Genomic DNA, 20,294 nt, shown 5'->3' on the forward strand with positions numbered 1-20,294 from the left:
AGTGACGTCAAAATGACGAAACGATGAGACGTCACCATGTGACGCAACGAGGAATCAGCCAATTACAGCAGGGCGGCGCCCCGAGAGCAGTCGAGGGGCCGTCTGCTGGGAGGCGCTGCTGCGGAGCGAGGACCCCAACGCGCAGCGCACAGCAACCCGCATGGCAGCTGAAGGCCGTGAAGCATCAGCAACACCGTCCTCAGCCGACGGCCACTTCTCCTGGGGCCATATTACGCAACTGTGACAAATTCTGTCAAAAGTTATTGGCAGTGACGTCAAAATGACGAAACGATGAGACGTCACCATGTGACGCAACGAGGAATCAGCCAATTACAGCAGGGCGGCGCCCCGAGAGCAGTCGATGGGCCGTGTGCCAAATTTTTTGTAAAAAAATAAATTAGCAACGATAAAAATAACTAATATTCATTTTGCCAAAACATTGTGCTTAAAGTTCGAAAATAATAAGTTCCAAGTCGTGCTATTAAATTGGCTGGTGGGTAACTTTCAGTGCCGCGGTGGTGTGCTGACGGCAGTAAAAAGGCCGCTTTGCACGAAAGCAGCCGATTCTACGCCGTGTTATTGTTTTTTGCGCGTTGTCTGTAATCGAGCTACTGTGCGGTTGACCTAAGTGCGCAGAAAAATTTCAACGAATGCAGTGAAGGCTACGTGACTACCGAGCGAACTTGCAAGGAGCGCACGGAACGAAATCGACGAAGACAACTTGTTGAAGTCTGTGTTGTTCGGCTCTTTCGATCGACGACAAAAACGCCAAAAGGTGAGTTGCAGTATGTGACGAGTGGTTGCTTGTTTCCTTCCCCTTGGGAAACAGAAGTCGACCACGAAGTGCCATTTGCTGGGAAAAATAGTCATTTGCCAGCACAAGCGTGTCTTATTTGTTTGTAGCTGTGTGTCACAGAGGTGACGACGGAACCCACCCCTTCTGCGCACTAACTTTACAAATTGCCTCCAACACCCGCTGTACGCATTTGCTCACCGCCGGTTGTGCGATGCAGACGTACGCCTCATTACCAACGGCTGCTTGAAAGCCGCCGGTAGGAAAGAACCGCAGCGCACCTGCCGCCACACCGACAGCAAGTCAAACGCGTCTTCGTGCGCCCTCCTTCGCCTCAGTCGTATGGCCGCGTGCACCGCCGCCATTTTCAGTCACAAACGCAACGGTCAAATTGACGGCCTCGAAACTGTGCGAAAAACTGTCAAATAGCGGCTGCATAATTAGGTGTTCAACGTCGCCACTTCTGCCACATCCGTGACGTAATCTGGAGCCACCCATGACGCAAAAAAGCAATATATGGCCGCCGGCCACGACCGACCAATAGGAGCGAGGCTTATTGACACCTTTTTGACAATTTTCCTAATTGACAGTTGCTTAACCTGGCCCCTTCGCGTACAGTGTTCCTACTATCGTTTTTCGAATGCGTTTCGAGGGAAGAGTCAGTGGTCTCAGTATATGGCAACTGCTGCGTCACGAAGGAAGCGGCAGCTGACGTCCTGAATGGATCGCGATTCCGTCCGACAGCTGCATGGTTGCGACGTGTTGTGGCTTTGGTTATCCAGTCTTGGCACGGCGCTGGCAACACCTGTCCGAGCCGCGTTGGCGTATTGTTCCTCGGAGGACGCAGGCAGAAGCAGTCGCTGCTTCTTCCGTCCTCCGCAATCGCACCTTGCGGCGGCAGTCCGCGGGAACCGCTCTCCACGGCGGCGCCGAAGGAACAGGACTTCGCAAAGCGAGGCCTCCCGACTGTCCGAAGCGCGTCTCAAAGGAAACGGGGGGAAAAGAGCCTGGTCGAAAACACGGGGACCGCACGACTCCCACAAAGCCCGGCTCGACGAGCTAGCGTCTCCCTTTGTCCCCGCGCCCAGGTGCCTTTTGTCGGCGCGCAGGAAGCAACCCCGCGACAGCTTTCCTCGTCCCCACAATGGAGGGACCACCTTCCCTCCCTCGCGGGCACGCATGCACACCGTCGCAGCCCCGCTGTTCAGTTCTACGGAGAGTTGTAGAAAGGGGGGGAGAGAGAACGCTTCCGTTCGCCGCACAGGGCCATGGGACAGCCCGCGAGCTGCCGAAGCCCTTTCTATCACGCTCAAGTTCCGCGCAGGATCCTCTTTCAAACATTTCTTTCCGCTTCTCTAAAGTTATTTATCCCATATATCGAACAGTAAGGCCCTGTGTTTCAGTTTACATGGCCTTTATTTGCCGTCCAGCTCTGTTTGTACCTCAGTGTTTAAGACACAGTGCATGGCTCCTACGTGCTTGAGTGGAACCAGGCACCGTCACCTTAGTTTTTGCCCACAGATTATCTCTACTCTTGGCGGCGTGGAGCACTTCATCCGGTTGCGGCGGTGCCGCTGCACGCAATACGCGTCCGCGCGGCCCGTTTCAGCGTCGCGGCCATTGTGGGGCCCCTCCTGCTGTCGCGCCGGGACGGAGAAAGGAAGAAAGGCCCGGGCCAGTTGTTGCGGGGTCTTTTTCGGAGGCGGCCCCTCTTGTCCGGGCTCGCCCAGCAGAATGCCACAAATCAAGAGCGTACCGAAACGGCGCTATTCGCACCGCTGTTTCCTTTTTGTCGCGCTCGCCTGTCAACACCGCGCGCTACACTCGTTGTGGGCTCACCAAATGGCGGCCGCGGGCAGCTCTCGCACACTGGATACGCGCGCCGGTGCATGTCGAGCGAGAATCCATAATGCCGGTCGCACGCCCTACACTGGCTTCATTTACGCTCGCTCAACAAAAGGCCCCGGGTACTTTGCGGTGCCACAGAAAAGCATGGCGTGAAGTGTCACTCGTACAGCGATTCGGAGAACCCAATAGCCGTGGTCAAAGGAGCGCTTGGTTTCCATTAAAACCGTACCGAATTAAGGTAGTAGAATGTGCATTACATGAACGCGTATGCGCCAACGTCGTAGTAGTCGCCATATTGGAGACCACAGAGCAAGGGGAAAACGTGAGCGCTCCCATGCTCACGCTTGCCTTGAGGAAGCAATGCTGTGTCCATCATGACGCCCGTGGCGTCACGTGACTTCGATTGGGGTTTGCAGCATGCGCTGCGCACCGGTTAGCGACCAGAGGTGCGAATTACCGCCCGGGTTCTCACACTTCTTCCCACTGCGCCCGCTCTCTGTCCCTAAGGCGAGCCCACATTCTTATTTTTATTTCTTTTACGGCTTGGGCCGTAACAAACAACCTTTCCGTAATTAATAAGTGCTGGCTTATAATTAGGTATTGGACCTTTCGGTTTAAACCGAAAAAAAATCGATAAAAGTACGGCGAATTCACTTTTCGAAATTCCGTTTTAACCGAAAGAATTTTTGGCTTGCAATGCATAGCTATAGCTGGCTGCTGATTGCGAGTTACACACAATTTAAAGACGAAAATGAACTAAGCAGGGAAGCCAGGGGTATGACGCGTCCATGGAATATTGTAGGCTATAAGCAGCGCAGGTGTGCGATTTGAGGTATTGCTCCACTAGGTGACACGCTTCTACAGACCGGGAAGCATCATCTCCTCGCTGTATTCTAGCTGAGCACTGGTTAGTCACTATCATCACGTGCTTAGAACATTTAGTCGGTTAATTTTTAGTACAAACACAGCTACAAGTACTCTACCGTTTGCACGTTAATCACCGGTAAATACATTTGTTAGGGATGACAAAAATACCGAGATAAACGACTTTTGACCACATTGAATTCCTACATTAAGCCGCCGGAAAAAGTCAATATTTCAGTCGTCGTAAAGTAATATTCACTGAAAAAACCCTAAAGTTGCGTCCTGAAATAAAAGCCGAAAAAAGTCCGCATTTTCAAAAAATAAAAATAAAAACCGAAAATCCCGACCACTCCTTATAATCTCACTTCATATTCTGGCATCGGACCGGCATATTTTTACCCCAACTGTCGTCACTCTGCTCGCCACTGCGACGCACACCTCCTTGCGGTGCACTTCGCCACATTGACTTCCCTTACTGTGATGACTGACTGTTGACGAACACTGCGGCTTGGGAGAAAAGCATAGCGGAAGTGACGCGGTTCCAGAGGCCAACTTAAACGGGTGATCTTAGCAACGACCACATGCTTCGTTGTCGCTGTTCTTCCGGGTTAACAGAAGTGATGTCACGGTCTCTCGACTTTTTTTCCTCTCTCCATGCTCACCACCAAATCCTCATCAGCATAACACGTCCTGACCAAGCGCTAAACAGTGTGCAGGGATCGTGTTCTGGTGCACGCACCCCACTGCCGGGCGCTGCCCTTGTCTGTCTTTGGCAGCTCCGCATATGTACTACGTTGCGGTTTTCCGTGAATAAAGACCAAGTAAGATATCGCACCCTTCTGGCCGGCGATGTCGGTCGTGCTAGTAATGTTGTCCTTACACCTGCCCCCAGCAACGAGGGAGGTAGTGCAACTGTAGTGAGCCCACTGTGTAAGCGGAGCCCTCCAACATAAGCAGCCGCTGGCGTGAGGTTACGGTGGAGCCAAGAGATCATGAACGGATGTCTATAGGCCCATTTAAATGCTGCTTTTAGAGGCATACTGCTGTTCAACCTGCCAAGCGCCTCATTGATTCCTGAAGCAAACCTGAACTGTATCATCCCTAACCTCAAAACTGTTGCGAACAGATGGAACAAATGGTGCAGATTAAGCTACTCGGGCAGCACAAATATATTGCGCACAACACCAAAGCTGCAGTTTAAAGAGCAATTATAATATCTGAGCATCGGCGCGCAGTGTATGCCGCAAACTAAAAGGCAGGGACGATTTGGGATCAGACCAGTGGCGCAGACAGACGGAATTTTTTAAAGCTGTCCCGGAGAGAGAAGGAGAAAGAATGAACATTTATTGTGTAAAAGGAGTACGGAGCCGAAACATAACATAAAATTCACATACTTCAGCAGAGCAAAGGGGGCGGTTGCTTTATGCCGCGAGAAATTTTGGAAATGGTGTCCAAACCCTTTCAAAACACTTTTGACGCACCTGAAAACTAACCATAAATGCAAATACAACTATTAAGGTACATAATAACAGACGAGGTGTTCTTTGTTTAGCGCCAGAATTGGCCTGTCATGGCACAAAATTAAAAACGAACAATGAACGCCTTAATAGAAGGCCATGTCTTTACAAATTATTTATCGTTAAAGTTCTACCTTACATATAAGCTCAAAATATTCACTCATAGCTAAATATATCTACTGTGGGCATACAAGGTGCTCCAACATTAATAAATACGCTGCCATTTATGTAAACAGTGCTTTGCGGTTAGTGACTGAAGCCACTACCTTCTAATGGTGCTCAATGTTCGAAGGCTCCGGACGCCGCAAATATAAGATGCGAGAGAATGCAGTCACACAGTGCTGCTTGACATTGAATATTCCGGTAAAAATTAAAATAGGTCCGCCTGTGTACGCCTGCTAAGGGTCCGTGATAAACACCGTCCGTCTAGAAGCCACTGTTAAAATACATATGAAAGCGGTAGCACCATCTCCAGGCTGATGGGGTCCAAGTTATGTCTCTTCTCACTCAGGACACGCTTGTGAGCTGAAAAGGAACACTCGACATGAACGGATGCTACTGAAGACCCCCTAGTTTTTGTTTAAGACGAACTGCAACTTGGCGTGGATTTTTTCAGCAGCTTCTCTTTGAGGAAGAGCAGCGACTTCTTGCTGTACATTCTCGATGTTCATTCGAAGGAGCAGTGGTATGCTGCCCTGCGCAGCCCAGCGCCTGATCTCCACGACAACATCCCCGATCGGGCTCAGGGGTGAGCGGAGACCTACCCAGCATGGGACCTCTCTCCCTGCTCCGCTACCTCCTTCGCTCGGGTCGTCCGCTCACAAAGCCACTGCGGTACCACGAGGGGACTAGTAATGTTGTCAACGCTTATGTTATGGCAATGGCAAGCCAAACGCCAAGCCTTGAAAACAAATGCCCATTAAGTACATCTTTCCTGGACATCCCTTTTAATTGTGAGGCAGCTGTGGGATATTGTAAGGTACTGTTGCGGTACGAATGTATTGATGGGAATGGTTTAGCCTTTCGATGCGAAAGTTTTAAAGTTTGTCCTGTGCTCACACTGAGTAAAGACTGCCATGCAAAAAAACAAACAAACAACAGTGCGCGTTTTTGGCAATAAATAGTAGAACACTACAATTGTTCCGGTGGGGGGGGGGGGGAACCTGTGGGCATATTGGTTGTTATGGTGCAGCCTTACGACACGCGAAAAAATTGCGTTCATAAACAACTTCTTCTCGTTTAAAAATGCACTTGTCCAGAATTTCTGGGTATGAATAATACGCATTAGAAGAAGAAAAAGACGTCTTGTTGTGCATCGTGGCTACATCGTATTCAGTACGACTTCGAGTTTCTTCAGTAATCCGCGCCCACACAGCGGCTTCAAACTACTGAAGAAGAGCATAAAGAACAAACAACCCGTGCGTGGCAAGAAGACAGCCTATAGGACGCAACCCTCCGGGTAGGAGTTGCCAAATGCCGACGCGGTTTGGCTACTAGGCCTACTGGGGCTACGCTGATCAGCCTCACCACAGATGAGGTGCCAAGAATGGGGACGCCACTGGACCCTCGGGTCTTCGCTGCGACCTCTGTAAGCACAACGGCAAGTACCGGACCGGGCGTTGACATGACGGCGGCCGGTTGCGGTAACGAGCCGACACCTGGAGTGAGCACCTGGTTGCAGAGCAACGTGGATGTTAGTCCAAACTCGGGGACTCCACTCGGGCAGCTATCACAAGCCCAGAAATGCCCTTCAGGCTACGGAGATGCAACAAGCAGTCACCACTGACACTTCACAAAGGACACCTCGGCCGGTAAAACTATCAGGGCCGCCAGGTAACGCACCACCGGCAAAGAAGGTAAGGGTTTCGCACCATTCCTTCACAGTGCACAACAAAACAACAGTGCAGTTTGACATTACAAAGATACCTGCCAAAACTGTACAGAGAGTAATATACTTGGTACCGCAGGTTACCGGGATTTGTAAACCACAGGACGTCTTAACAGTGTCACAGTACATTTAACCCCACTTGATGATGCACGCAAAGTGTGCACAATAACAGATCCTAGTCACGTCCGAGCGGTACTTCCGGTACGAACTGAATGTGCATCAGGTCCAAACACTCAGCGATGTGTCGTCTATGACCTAGACCTCCTTGATTCTCCGCAGACGGTGCACGAGACCTCAAGTCGGGAACACATACTGTGTTGGACGCACGTCGTATGGGGAGTTGGGGAACTTTGGTGGTCACATTACTGGGACCAGACTCTTCCAGGTAAATTCTGCTACAACGGCCACATAACGCGCCCCAAAACGTACAAACCTAGTGAGGTGCACTGCTACAGGTTACAGAGAAGAAAAATGAAAATTGGCTTTTGGGGGAAGGAAATGACGCAGCTTACTCTATATATATATATATGAGGGGAGCCAACAGTCACCGAAAAGAGAATATATATATATATATATATATATATATATATATATATATATATATATATATATATATATATATATATATATATATATATATATATATTATATGGTGATACGGGAATAAAAGAAGAGGCGGAGAGCGAGCGCGAGCGGCGAGCGCGCGGTTCTAGCACGAGGGAGATAGAACGAGAAAGCTTGGCCGCCGCCGGTCGTGCTTCGCCGGCTCTCCTCCGTACTGCTGATATATTTCTCTGGGCGGGCCCGTGGCCACTCCGTGGCATCCCACACCGTAACAATACGTAGCTGAATAGAAAATAAATACACTCTCCAGATTTCGAAAGCTTTGATCTGAAGGGGGGGGGGGGGGAGAAGTCAGGCCGTGCTTTGATGCAGGGTTTCCTGGGGCGATGCAATGTGGGCTCGCAGATAGGAAACGGTCACACTCTTCGTTGAATTCGAAGTGTGTGAGCTGGGCGAAGGTGTCTGCAGTCGCCGAAGAAGGTCCCACACCGGTTAGGCTAACTTCAGGGAGTTTTATGCATGTTGAGCGGCGATCCGTTTATGGGACTGCATTGCGTGGGGAAGGCATGGAGCCAGCAGGCGACGACGGCACTGATGAGGACCCGGTAGCTAAGTCGGAGTCACCGCAGGCGCCGTAGGCATATCGCTTCATGTTTGAAACATGCTCTGGGAAAATGTGGTGCACCCCGCATGGTCGATGCTCTGGCAGGTCTTCGAGGCGGTATGTCACGGGGCCGAGTCGGGCAACGACACGGTAAGGGCCGCGGTATCGGGGCAAGAGCTTTGCGGCACGGCCAGTCGCACGGATGGTGCGGCGAACGAGGACCAAGTCACCGGGCCGGAAGGGGGGATGTGGTGGTGCTGCCGCGTTGGCCGCTTGCACACGCGCGTGAGCCGTGAGGAGGTTGCGCTGGGCGTCGAGGCGGGCGGAATGAAGTCGTTGAGCAGATTCAGTTGGTGACGCAGTAGGATGGGGAAGGCCCAACTGCGCGTCGAGAGGGATGGAGGGCGTTCTGCCATAGACGACTGAGAACGGCGTCACATGCGTTGTTTCTTGCGCTGCAGTGTTGACTGCAAAAGCTGCAGCAGAAACAAAACGATCCCAGTTTGTGTGGGACGGAGCGACGTAGGATGCGAGTATATCCGTGAGGGTACGGTTAACACGCTCCACGAGGCCATTGCACTGCGGATGATTGACGGATGTAGTGGAATGCGCAATGCCGAAGGAGCGGAGGGCTCGCTCGAATTCATGGGACATAAAGCAGCTCCCACGGTCCGTGATGAGGCGCCGGGGAACACCGTGCCGAAGAACGAGATGCTGTTCCACAAACGCGACGGCATGAGCGGACGACGTGTCTGGAACGGGCAGTGCTTCGACCCACTTGGAGAAGTAGTCGATCGCAACCAGAACATACCGGTTGCCGGCACGCGTCTTCGGAAACGGGCCCAAATGATCCAGTCCAACCAGCTCGAAAGGTGAACTTGGTGGCGAAAAAGCCTGCGGGGGTGGCTTGGTTACACCTGTGGACGGTTTTCTGTACTGGCATGTCTGGCAGGACGCCACGTGTTCCTTGACATCTCTGGACATATTAGGCCACCAAAACCGCTCCGACACTCGTGCGTAGGTCTTGCCGCGACCAAGGTGACCAGCCGTGGGAGCGTCGTGTAAGCCGCGCAAGATTTGCGACCGCAGTGTTGCCGGCACAACTGGCAACCAGACGGGTGGTCGACCACGGAGCCGCTTCACATGACACAAGAGGTCGTCCTTCATTCGATAGACCCGGCGTAGTTGGCGGAGGCCTGCGCCGGCGGCGGTGCCAAGGGAGTGGATTATGGCAGCAATGGCGGGATCTTGCGTTTGTGCAGTCCTCAGGTCCGTCAAAGCCGTCACGGAACAAGGGTGGCGAGAAAGGAAATCGGCATCTTGATGGGCAGAGCCGCGCCGATGCACTATTGTGAAATTGTACTCTTGAAGTTGCAGGGACCAGCGTGCAATCTTGGCATTCAAATGTTTGGCGGACTGCAGCCAAGTGAGAGCGCTATTGTCCGTGACTATGGTGAAGTGACGGCCGTACAGGTAGGGGCGGAACTTCTCGACGGCCCAGACAACGGCGAGGCACTCGAGTTCTGAAGAGTGGCGGCGGCGCTCAACGTCGGAAAGCTGGCGGCTGGCATAAGCTAGGACTTTGTGGTCACCAGACTCGTCTTCTTGCAGGAGGACAGCGCCGAGCCCATCTTGGCTGGCATCCGTGTGGAGGACGATGGGGGCCGATTCGTCGTAATGGGCCAATGTAGGAGGCTCGAGGAGGGCGTGCTTGACGTCAAGAAACGCGAGCTGTTGGGCCTGCGTCCAACTCCACGGTGCATTCTTCTTCAGCAGGGCGGTCAATTGAGCGCTGCGCTTGGCAAAGTCCGGAATGAAACGACGGAAATACGAAGCAAATCCAAGGAAACTTTTGAGCTCCTTGGCGGTGGTGGGAGCTTCGTAAGCTGTAAGCGCTTTTAGCTTTTCAGGGTCGGGACGGATGCCATGCCGGCTCACAACGTGACCCAAGTACGTCACCTCCGCGAAACCGAAGAAACATTTTTTTTGGTTTTAAGCGAAGCCCAGCAGAGGTAAGGGCTTCGAGGACGAGTTTGAGGCGTCTCTGGTGTTCTTCAAATGTAGCCGCGTAGACAATTACGTCATCCAGGTAGACCAACGCCATAGTCCACTTCAAATGGCCTAAGACTCGGTCCATGAGACGCTGGAAGGTGGCTGGAGCGTTCGAGAGACCGAAGGGCATACGGTTGAACTGGTAAAGGCCGTCGGGAGTCACGAAAGCCGTCTTTTCCGCATCATCGGGGTGAACAGGCACCTGCCAGTAGCCCGAGAGCAGATCTAGCGTGGAAAAATAACGGGCCCCCTTCAGGCGGTCAAGCGCATCGTCGAGGCGAGGCAGCGGGTACACGTCGCAATTAGTAATAGCATTTAGCTTCCGATAGTCAACGCAGAAGCGGAGTGTTCCATCCTTCTTGCGCACAAGGACGACAGGGGAGGACCAAGGGCTACAAGAAGGGGCAATGATTCCCTGGTCAAGCATGTCGCACACGTGCTGCTGAATGACTCTCCGTTCGGCTGGCGCTACACGGCGAGGTTGGTGATGAACGGGCCCGCGGTTTTCGGTGTTGATCCGGTGTTGAGCCCAGGAAGTGCACCCGAGTTCACCGGCGCTGAGAGCAAGGCAACTGCGATGCTCGAGCAGCAAGGTCTTCAGAGAGGCGAGCTCCGCGCAGGTCAGGTTGGGTCCAAAGTTAAATTCTTCCCATGATAGGATCGCCGGCGCTGGAGGGTGGCGAGGCGGGGCTTCAGGTTGCAGAGACGCCACTGGTGACCCGGGGTCCAAAACTGAGGCTGTACCCAATTGCGTGCCGGGAGTCAGCGCGAGAGGTACGCTGCTGATGTTGAGTATAAATACGTGGGCCTCTCCTTTGAGCACAGGCAGAAGGCTTCGAGGGGAGGTCATCTGACGGGCTGGAGCTGAACACCGGATGGGTTCGAACAGCACGTCTGCTGTGACCGGACTGTCAAGCTTGGCATACACCCACGTTGCCGCACCCGGTGGCAGAGTCACGGCGGACGCCACAGTCACGGTAGTGACGTCGAACGGCTTGACTCGACACGGCCACTTCGTCGCGAGGTCACGCAGAGATGCTGAGGCACGCTTGGTCGCCGACACCAGGGACTGCCACAGGGCGACACCGAGGCTGGAAACCCGGCTAAGCCAGCCCGGCCCACAGAGAGTTCGGCTCGCCCGTGGTTTGGTTCTAGTAAAATTAAGGACGACTCCGGCTTGCTGGCACCACCCGCACCCGAGGACCACTGGCCAAATAGGGCTGTCTGCGACAATAAACTCGGTGGAGATGGTATTTCCGAGTGCTGTCAGGTTGACGACGACACGTCCGACTTGCTCCACAGGGGTGCCGTTAAAAGCTAAGAGCCGGGTTTTGGCGGCTGGCAGAAGCAGGTGGGGCGCGTTAGCAACAAACGATTTGTGCAGTACATCGACAGCCGCTCCAGTGTCAACCAAGGCCTTTACGTGCCGGGCAAGCAGGGCGACGTCGACGAGCACGTAAGGAGCATCAGTGGTAATCGGAGCCGACGAAAGGAGGGGACGCGGAGAACGAAGGAGTGTGGGGACGGACTTCCGGAGTTCCGCCAAATCGTTTCCCGACGTTGGAGGGCCGGCACAGTCCCTCGCGTAGTGTCCCCGCAGGCCGCAGCGGAAGCAGGTCATGCGGACGTCGTTACGCAGGCGTCGGATAGAGGCCGCAGTTGGGGCTGCGGACCGAGGAGCCTGCACCCGGACGCTGCGCTCGGCAGACGGTGGCGACCCCCGCGTGGCCAGCAAAGTCAATTCCGCCTCGATGGCGAGCGCCATGGCGGCGCGGACGGAATCAGGACGGCCAGAGCGGACCAAGCGCTGCACCTCGGGGAGTCGGATGGCGTCGACAAACGCCTCGGTGCCGACCAGGGCCACGGCGTTCTGAGGCGCTCCCGGCAGCGACTGCAGAGCCAGGCGCTCAATGGCGGCGGCGAGGTCCTGGTACGTCTCCCCGGGCTCTTGACGGCGGGCTCGCAGGCGGTGGTACTGCACACGGGGTTGACCTGAGGCACCATAGTGGTCGGCGAGGAGGCCCGCCAGAACAGTGTAAGAGCCCAGCTGGTCGGGCGGCACGTTCTGCAGCAGCTCGGTGGCGCGGCCCCTCAGTTTTGCAACGAGCATCCATGCCTTCATTTGCTCGTCCCAGCCTCTCGCCGCCGCAATATATATATATATATATATATATATATATATATATATATATATATATATATATATATATATATATATATATATGATGCGGCCTTGACAGCTGACAGTAAATTTCATTACAAGAGTTCTTAACATCTGCACCGCTGGGGAGCGGGTCACGCTATGTGCGCCTTTGTGTTTTGTTTCAGTGTATTCTGGTGTTTTCATTTTTGTTCTTTTCTTGTTTTCCGTGTTTTCGTTATTTTCCCCTTGTGCTCGAACTTCTCGCTTCCGCAGAAGGAAACCTTTCTTGCTTAAGTCTTCTCGGCGAAAAACCAACCCTCTAAGCTCTACTGCATGTCTGTCACCTCTGTATTTTAGCTAGCTTTTTTTAACTTGTTTCACATTCATTCTCCTTTCCCCTTAGTGGACGCCGACACAGAGAGAGAGAGAAAGTGCCTCCTCTCTCTCTGCATTTAGTACCGTAAATGCGCACATCTGTGTATTCATTCGACTTAACCCTGATGAAGGACGGTCCACCGTCTGAAACCGTTGGTGAATAAACCTAGATAATCGAACCAGTTGTGACCTTTTCACTGTGCAAGTTTTCACTGGCCCGTTGAGCAACCCTGACTGCTTCCACTCTCTCTCTCTCTCTCTCTCTCTATATATATATATATATATATATATATATATATATATATATATATATATATATATATATATATATATATATAATATATATATATATTAGTGGCAGTGCAGTGGCTGGTGGCCAGTGTGCCGAAAAGCAGGCTTTAGACATCGGGCTTTTTCGAGGACGCGGGCAGTAGTGCTACCGCACTAAAACGACACAGTATACCTTGACCAAGTAAGGCGATCCCTTGCGCAAAGATTGTGAGCCCCTTAATTGTCGTAAGATCTACCGAAAGACTGCTAGTGGCAACTTGAGTCACCCGTGAATCGGAAGTCGAACCGGCAACCAGCACATACATGGCCTTTCGAGTAAGGGCTTCCTGAGAGTCGCCACATTGCTCTCTGGGCTGGTGTGTGTCCTTCGCTCAATCAAGTTCAGTGAAATCGGCAGCGGAATTGGTTTGCAACAGCCCGGAGAGGAGGCGTTTCGACATCCTCTTTGCGAGATGGAATCCACGCCCTTTACCTCCGAATGTGCTTGCCACGCGCCTCGTGGCTCTCTCCAAACGAAGACGCGCGCGTCCTTCGTGGCTACATTTATGAACTCGGTATGGGGATTATTGCACCCAGAGCTGAGGTCGCATGATCGATGCACACACTGTGGGGCGAGAGGGATCCTCGACCACATAATCTCGGAGTGCCCAAATTCTCCCGGGGCGGGCAAAAATATTGATAGTAGAGAAGCGTGGGAGGCCCTGCTAAGAAGCCCGGACCCTGAGCTCCAGCGCACCACATTCCATCTGGCGGAAGAGGCCGCTACCATTCAAGGACTGCCAGCTAGCTTCTAACCGCGGACGCGCAACTCTCCGTCTTCCAGTTATACGTGCGAGTACTACCTTGAACGATTAACAACTGGACGCCGCACTCCAGTTGTAGTCAACTCAGTGCTGTGCGCGTGTTTTTATTGCTCCATCATGAACTAATCGCGCACACAACCTGGACACATTTCTTATTGTGCAAATAGTTTGTGTATATTACTTCTTACCTTATCCTCTCCTCCTGTCCCCTCACCTCTTTCGTTTCCTTTCTCCATTCTGTCTGCTATTCTTTATTTCCGCTGCCCCAGCTCAGGTGCTTCAGTGTCGATGGCAGATGCCGGGGCTAGCAAAAATCTTTTCCTTTCTTTTTATTATTATTTTAATAAAAACCCACTACTACTACTACTACTACTACTACTACTACTACTACTACTACTTAAATGCCAGGGGCGAGGACGAACGTCTTTTCTGATAGCAATAAAAGTTAATCAAATTCAGCGTTCCTCCTTGACGCAATAAGTAATTGGTAATTTGTTTTTGAGGAACGGAAACGGCGGAGTTATTGTCTCCCATCTCGGCGGACACCTGAACCGCGCCGCAAGGGAAGGGGTAAAGAAGGGAGTGAAAGAAGGAAGAAAGAGGTGCCGTAGTGGAGGTCTTCGGAATAATTTCTAACACCTGGGTATCTTTAACGTGCTCTGGCATCGCACAGCACTCGGGCGGCACTGCGTTTCGCCTCCATCGACACGTGGCCGCAGCGGTTGGTTTCGAACCCCGGTACTCCGGCTCACTAGGCGAGCGCCTTAACCACTGAGCCACCGCGGCGGGTATGTAGTTGGTAGCTGAACGCATTTGACAAAATGCGAAGAGAGCTCGTTGTGATCAAGCGCTTTATTTTTAATTTTATTGGGTTATTCGAATTTAAGCATTAGGGATTTCTGCTAGTTCATACTAATGACGAGAACGAGCTTACCAATCACAGAAATTTGTTACCGGCCAATTATAGACCAAGTGACAGGAACGAGGGAACGGTTGGTCGCCGGCATGAGCCTTAATTTTATTGTGTTATTCGAATTTAAGCATTAGGGATTTCTGCTAGTTCATACTAATGACGAGAACGAGCTTACCAATCACAGAAATTTGTTACCGGCCAAATTATAGACCAAGTGACAGGAACGAGGGAACGGTTGGTCGCCGGCATGGGCCTCTTCGCATTTTGTCAAACGCGTTCAGTTACCATTAACTAGCATAAATCTCTAATGCTTAAATTTGAACAACCCCATATAACGAATAATAAAACGCTTAATTGTGATTTCTTGTCAATGTGAGTGTCAGAATTTCAGGATTAATAAAACCAAGCACCATTAAAAGTAATTTACAATTTTCTGTGCATTCCCTTCAACACCAAAACTGAAAATCCTGTTTTGATCAAAAGAACCGTACTCCGGAATTAAGCCGAGGCTCATTTACAGCGGCGGCCGCTATATTTAGCGGTAGTTTCTAGTGGCAGCAATCACCGGCTGTTTGATGTGTAATGGCAGCGCGCTGGGACTTTCGTGCTGCGTTTAGCGTTTCTGCTGCGAGCGATGAGAAGTCAGATTCCTGACCGTTGGTTGAGGCTGCGACAATAGTCCGGAATGTGTTGTGCGCCTGAAGAGTGAATCGGAAAGCACGGATCCCTTGAAATGTGAGAGCCACTCCCTCTGTTTACTGGAGCGCATCGGACGTCGGTTCCGGACTCGTCGCCAGTGATAGTGGCGGTCAGCTCGGTGACAACTAGTGCTGCACCTGCTGCGGCTACTAGAGAGTGTATTATCGTCACAGGTGTTAAGCGCTAAAAGCGCCGTCAGCAGGCGTTGAAAGTGCAGTCGAGCCGCGGCGACTAAAAACCGTAGTACCTAGTTCACAGGTGACGCATTCAAACGGAGTTCCGCTTCTATTCGTCTTGTCACACAACTCATCGGAGATTGTGGGTGTTCGCTGGCATTGTGTTAAAAACAGTGTGTGTTCTGAATTGATTACTGTTCTCGACATGCCACATTGCTCATCTGTTTTGCGCAGCCCGAAGTTCCCGGTGCAGAAGCATGTGCCATTTTGCAACAATGCGCACTCTCGCTTGTCTCTGTTTCTGGTTTTGATGTCTTGAATCAGAAGTCACCCCCCCCCCCCCTCCTTTTTTTTTTTTCACATCGTCGACCGGCAAGGCTGTGCCAGAATTTTGTTGCCTAATTGGCACACCGTTCAATTTCTTCGCGCAGCGTTTGTTGCAGGCCAAGTGTGGAGCGAATTCGTCGTGGTCGTCATGATCTGCGCCGGTTGACATGACTTCAGACGTCGGGCCGAGGCTTGTCCGTGCAATCCACAATTTCAAGGGGAAAAACAATGATGAGGTGAGGGACAAGTTGTCCTGATGCCTTGCAGGAGGCGTTTTAAGGAGTCATAAGGGTTATGTTCGAGCCGTTCGCCGCCTAAGGGGTCGCTGTAATGCTGTTGAGAAGGGTTGAAAACGTGGTTTCACATCCGTCATACCAAGTTCCTTTGGTCGCTTCCACTTTGCCCTGCTTATGTAGCTGCCGCATGCAGTTCTGAATAGGGACTGAAGCTCTCATTGGAAGTGAAATATAGTGATAGCAGTTCACGTCAGTGTCATCACAAATGCTGCGGAATGCATCTTCACAGCTGCAGTATCTTGAGACAGTGTGGTATGCGTCATGTGAAACGAGTGCCCTGTTGATCGAGCACATTTATGGTGCATGCATGACTGACCCTAGGACATTCATTAGTATGGCTACTGTGGTACCTATTACCTTTTAGGAAGTTAATTTCAGTCAGACCTTTGGTGTCCCCATAAAACTACATCACTGTGGTGTAATTTAAACAAAACCTTTTTCATTCCCTCAGATGTGTAGAAACATTGACTTGCTACTGTTACTCAGATTTTTAGTTTTGCTGTGTTTTGTTTTACTCCAGCAGACCTTTGCCTCCTGTTTCATAATTTTGGTAATAAAATGAAATGTTGCTATTTTGTCACTGAAATGAAATGCTAGCAGAACCCTTCACCTGTGCTTGGGAAATGAGTGTTTTCTCAGTCTTGTAGAAGCCTGTGGTACATCATGTTTGGGAAACAAAAAAAAAAAAAAATAGCATTTGATGCTGTCATACGCATCTGCACTGATGGTGCTTTGTACAGGTACTTGCATTATGTGAGTGGGGATGGATGCCAACTGGGGTTTGCATTGTGATTATGTTCCATTTTTGGTGGTCTCTGGTCATTCAGTGCTGGGGGCCTGGAGCATTAATTAGATGCCACAAACAGGCGCAGCTGCTTGCTACCTTCACTCCCTGTGAATCAGTGTTCTTTCCCCGTGGTTAAAGACACACCGAGCAGATATTGGTTTCTATCGATAGGTTGCTGTGTTCTAATGACAGAGACAATTTTAACTGAATAGGGAGGTTTTCATAGGCTAGAAAAAGCCAGTGAATGAAATACAGTTGTTGCCAACATTAGCTGCTTTATCAAACGTTCCGTGATTTGTGCCAGAAAGAGCTCATTGAACTCATATTTACTGAAAACAAAAATTGAACAAAGTTGTCTTCACTGTCCCTTAAAAACTGCATTGGGGAAGAATTCCAGAAGGGGTTGGCTTTTATTGCAGCATGTTTTTGTGACAGGAAGCTTGAAAGCAAGGTACTTGTTTTTTGCCTGCAGCTGTGCTTCAAGAAAGGCGACATCCTGACGGTGACACAGGCTCTGGATGGGGGCTGGTGGGAAGGCACTCTCCAGGGCAACACAGGCTGGTTTCCTAGCAACTATGTCAAGGAGCACAAGCCACAGGGTACGTCACAACAAAATGTGTCGGGCTGCTTTCATGTGGCTCCTTGGCTGGGTTGTGTCATAAATTGTTGCGCTTGGATGCACTAGAACACACATTTGCAGCATGAGCACTCAGAAGCTTCTTACTTTTGTTGTCTGCTGTCATTGAGCAACGTTAAGAGCTGTTTGTGCTTACTTTGACTTGATTTAGATGCTTTAGAGTTAATAAATAGCGTTTTAAAACAAAAACCTGTAGCACACACTCTGTACAATTTGTGAATTGTAGCAGTGCACAAGAAAAATGATTAAAATATGAATTTTTTTAATGAAATCAAGTGATATTGATAGAAGAGTGTAAACTTGATGACAGACCGCGCAATCGCCTAAGGAAGCCTCAGGCACTATCTTTGAGGACAGAAGATTAGCAAGGGCAACAGCACCTTCGAAAACAAAACTGCACTTTGTTTACGGCAATAGAACATGAGTCGCCATGCATGCATTCCTGCAGTGGAATAATCTAGGCATAGCACGGATTAGACTGCTAATTTTTACTCTAGAAGTGAAGTGCTTATAGACTTTAAGGTGCTCATAATTATTGGCTTTAGATATAGCTGTACTGTGGTGGTGACAGCTTCAAACTTGTTACCCTAAAGGTGGTGATGCTTCACGGGCAACTGGTGTACAGGCGCGGGTTCTTGACCAGTCACTCAGTTCAAGACACCGGAACATGGTGAGTAGGATGCCGGTCATTTTATTTTTGCCACTGGCTGGCTGCGGGGGGGGGGGTCCTTTCTTTTTCATCAAGGAAAAATGGATAAAGCACATAGACGTTTACATGCGTCCACCTCTTTAGTTCCTTTCACACACGCTCAATTCCTGCCATCGATGAGGCTCTGGCAGATGGATTGTCATTCCCTAACGGTGCATACACCAGCTGCCACGCCCACCTTACTGACCAAGGCCAGTGAAAATGGGACTTTTTTTACAGACTCGAAACCCGTGCAACTATCTGCCATTTGGAGGAAGGCTAAAACCTCTGAGTCGTCGTAAATCATGTTTTGCAGGCAATAAAGATGGCGCATGCAAAGAAGTTTATATATTGTTCTCACGTCACAAGGCTTCAGTGTCTTTTTATTGTGAAGCTCCTTAGATACTTCTGTGAAAAACAAGCGAGTTTTGTTGAAATCAACAGAGTGGGTGCAGAGGATAGTATGTTAAAATTGTGTATGTACATGTATGGTGGGTGTGCAGGTGTTCAAGGATATCCTGGACACGGAGGCCAGCCATGTTCACGAGCTGAGGAACCTGATGAGCACATACCTGCAGCCACTCGAGCAGTGTGGCCTGTGAGTGCCCACTTGCACAATACCTGTGGTCTGTGACTGTTAAAAATAGTGCCCGTATCAGGATGTCAGTGCAGCAAATGTTGGACAATAGTATGTGCCAGTAACTTGTGAGCAGGTTCTGACAGGTCCTACAACTATGGCTGTATTACCAAGTAGCTATTGTTTGACCTGAGCCCTCTTTTCTTTTTTTTGCCAAATACAAAATCCCACTAGTATCATAACTTTTCATAATTTATAGCTTTACTACTTAAATTCCAAATACAAAATCCCACTAGTGTCATAACTTCTCATAATTTATAGCTTTACTACTTAAATTTGATGGGGAAATCATACTTTTCTGATTATTTTTGTTGAGGAGCATGTGGCCAGTTGTTGAGCTTGTTATGTGGCCACATGCTTTCATGCTAAGAGCTATTTGCTAATCAAGATACTTTGGAAAAAAAAAACTGCAAATACAATCATCCCGTAGCCAGCTTTCTCTTGTATGTATTTTTTTGCTGCCATGTCTATCTGAATATAGCGAGATTGCTGCTCTCGTGGGAACAAGGGTAGCAGAGAAATGAGCGTCACGATTAAGGACACAAGCTGCTGCCTGTAAATGGCAATATCCACATGACATTCAAGCTGCTTAATTGTCATTTGTTTTGAAATAAGATGCCTCGGGACTCTCCAGGCTGCAAAAAGTGACTCTTCACAAAGTGCAGATTTGTGTGTTGACCCTTGTGTCTGTCTTCTCGTTGGCAGACTGAGTGAGCAGGACTTGCGGCAGCTGATGGGCAACCTTCCTGCTGTGCTGGAGGTGCACACTGAGCTGCTTGAAGCCCTAGAGGCCGTCAGAGAGTGAGTTGGGGTTTTTGCCTTGGGCTGGCATTTGAGCAACTTGTGTTGTTTCACCCTTCTGACCTACTTTTGTAACCCCAGATGGTCGAAATTTCCAGAGCCCTTCACTACGATGTCTCTCATAGCCTGAATCTCTTTGGGACGTTAAGCCCCCCATAAACCAAACCAACCTTTTGACATCTTCTGCTTCCTAACGCTGTTTGAAAGATTAGCTTTATGTCCCCGATCATCTCGCTCCTGCTGCCCATAAAAATCGGCTCTTTCATCCCACCCTTGCTGTCTTGATATCCATGCGGGCTGGGCAATTTTATGTTTTGTTCTTTTTTTTTTTGTCCATTCTACTCTTTGTCTGTATAGCCCTGCAGCCTGAGCAATGTTAGTTTTATTTCTTTGTTGAGTGCCCACTCTAATTTATAGCTTGATAGTCCATGTTGTGCCTTAGGCGTTGTGGGCTGGGCACTATTATTTTTATTGCTTTTTGGGCACCAACCTTAACATGTCTTGATAGCCCAACCTAATGAGTGTATTGATGGCAAGGCTGGGGCTTATTACTTTCAATTTTTAGAGCAGCCCTAAGCTACCAAGCGTCCT

At 50.2% G+C, this 20,294-nt stretch overlaps 1 protein-coding gene across 3 annotated transcripts in view; it reads left to right on the top strand.

The window, feature by feature from the left end:
- Positions 1 to 15,211: 15,211 nt before the first annotated feature.
- The window catches only part of RtGEF (Rho-type guanine nucleotide exchange factor), a 30,018-nt gene continuing 24,935 nt past the window's right edge, over positions 15,212 to 20,294 (top strand). For 2 of the 3 annotated variants that reach the window (XM_077660329.1, XM_077660331.1), the window contains exons 1-6: positions 15,212 to 15,390; positions 15,962 to 16,093; positions 17,413 to 17,539; positions 18,171 to 18,247; positions 18,769 to 18,863; positions 19,608 to 19,703. In XM_077660329.1, the coding sequence (XP_077516455.1) occupies positions 16,025 to 16,093; positions 17,413 to 17,539; positions 18,171 to 18,247; positions 18,769 to 18,863; positions 19,608 to 19,703 (464 nt within the window). In that variant the 5' untranslated portion in view covers positions 15,212 to 15,390; positions 15,962 to 16,024. Of the gene's footprint in view, positions 15,391 to 15,490; positions 15,613 to 15,961; positions 16,094 to 17,412; positions 17,540 to 18,170; positions 18,248 to 18,768; positions 18,864 to 19,607; positions 19,704 to 20,294 lie in introns of those variants that run through there. The other variant, XM_077660330.1, reaches the window with a different exon arrangement.

The sequence above is a fragment of the Amblyomma americanum genome, chromosome 3, assembly GCF_052857255.1.
Source record: "Amblyomma americanum isolate KBUSLIRL-KWMA chromosome 3, ASM5285725v1, whole genome shotgun sequence".
Classification (NCBI taxonomy): domain Eukaryota; kingdom Metazoa; phylum Arthropoda; class Arachnida; order Ixodida; family Ixodidae; genus Amblyomma; species Amblyomma americanum.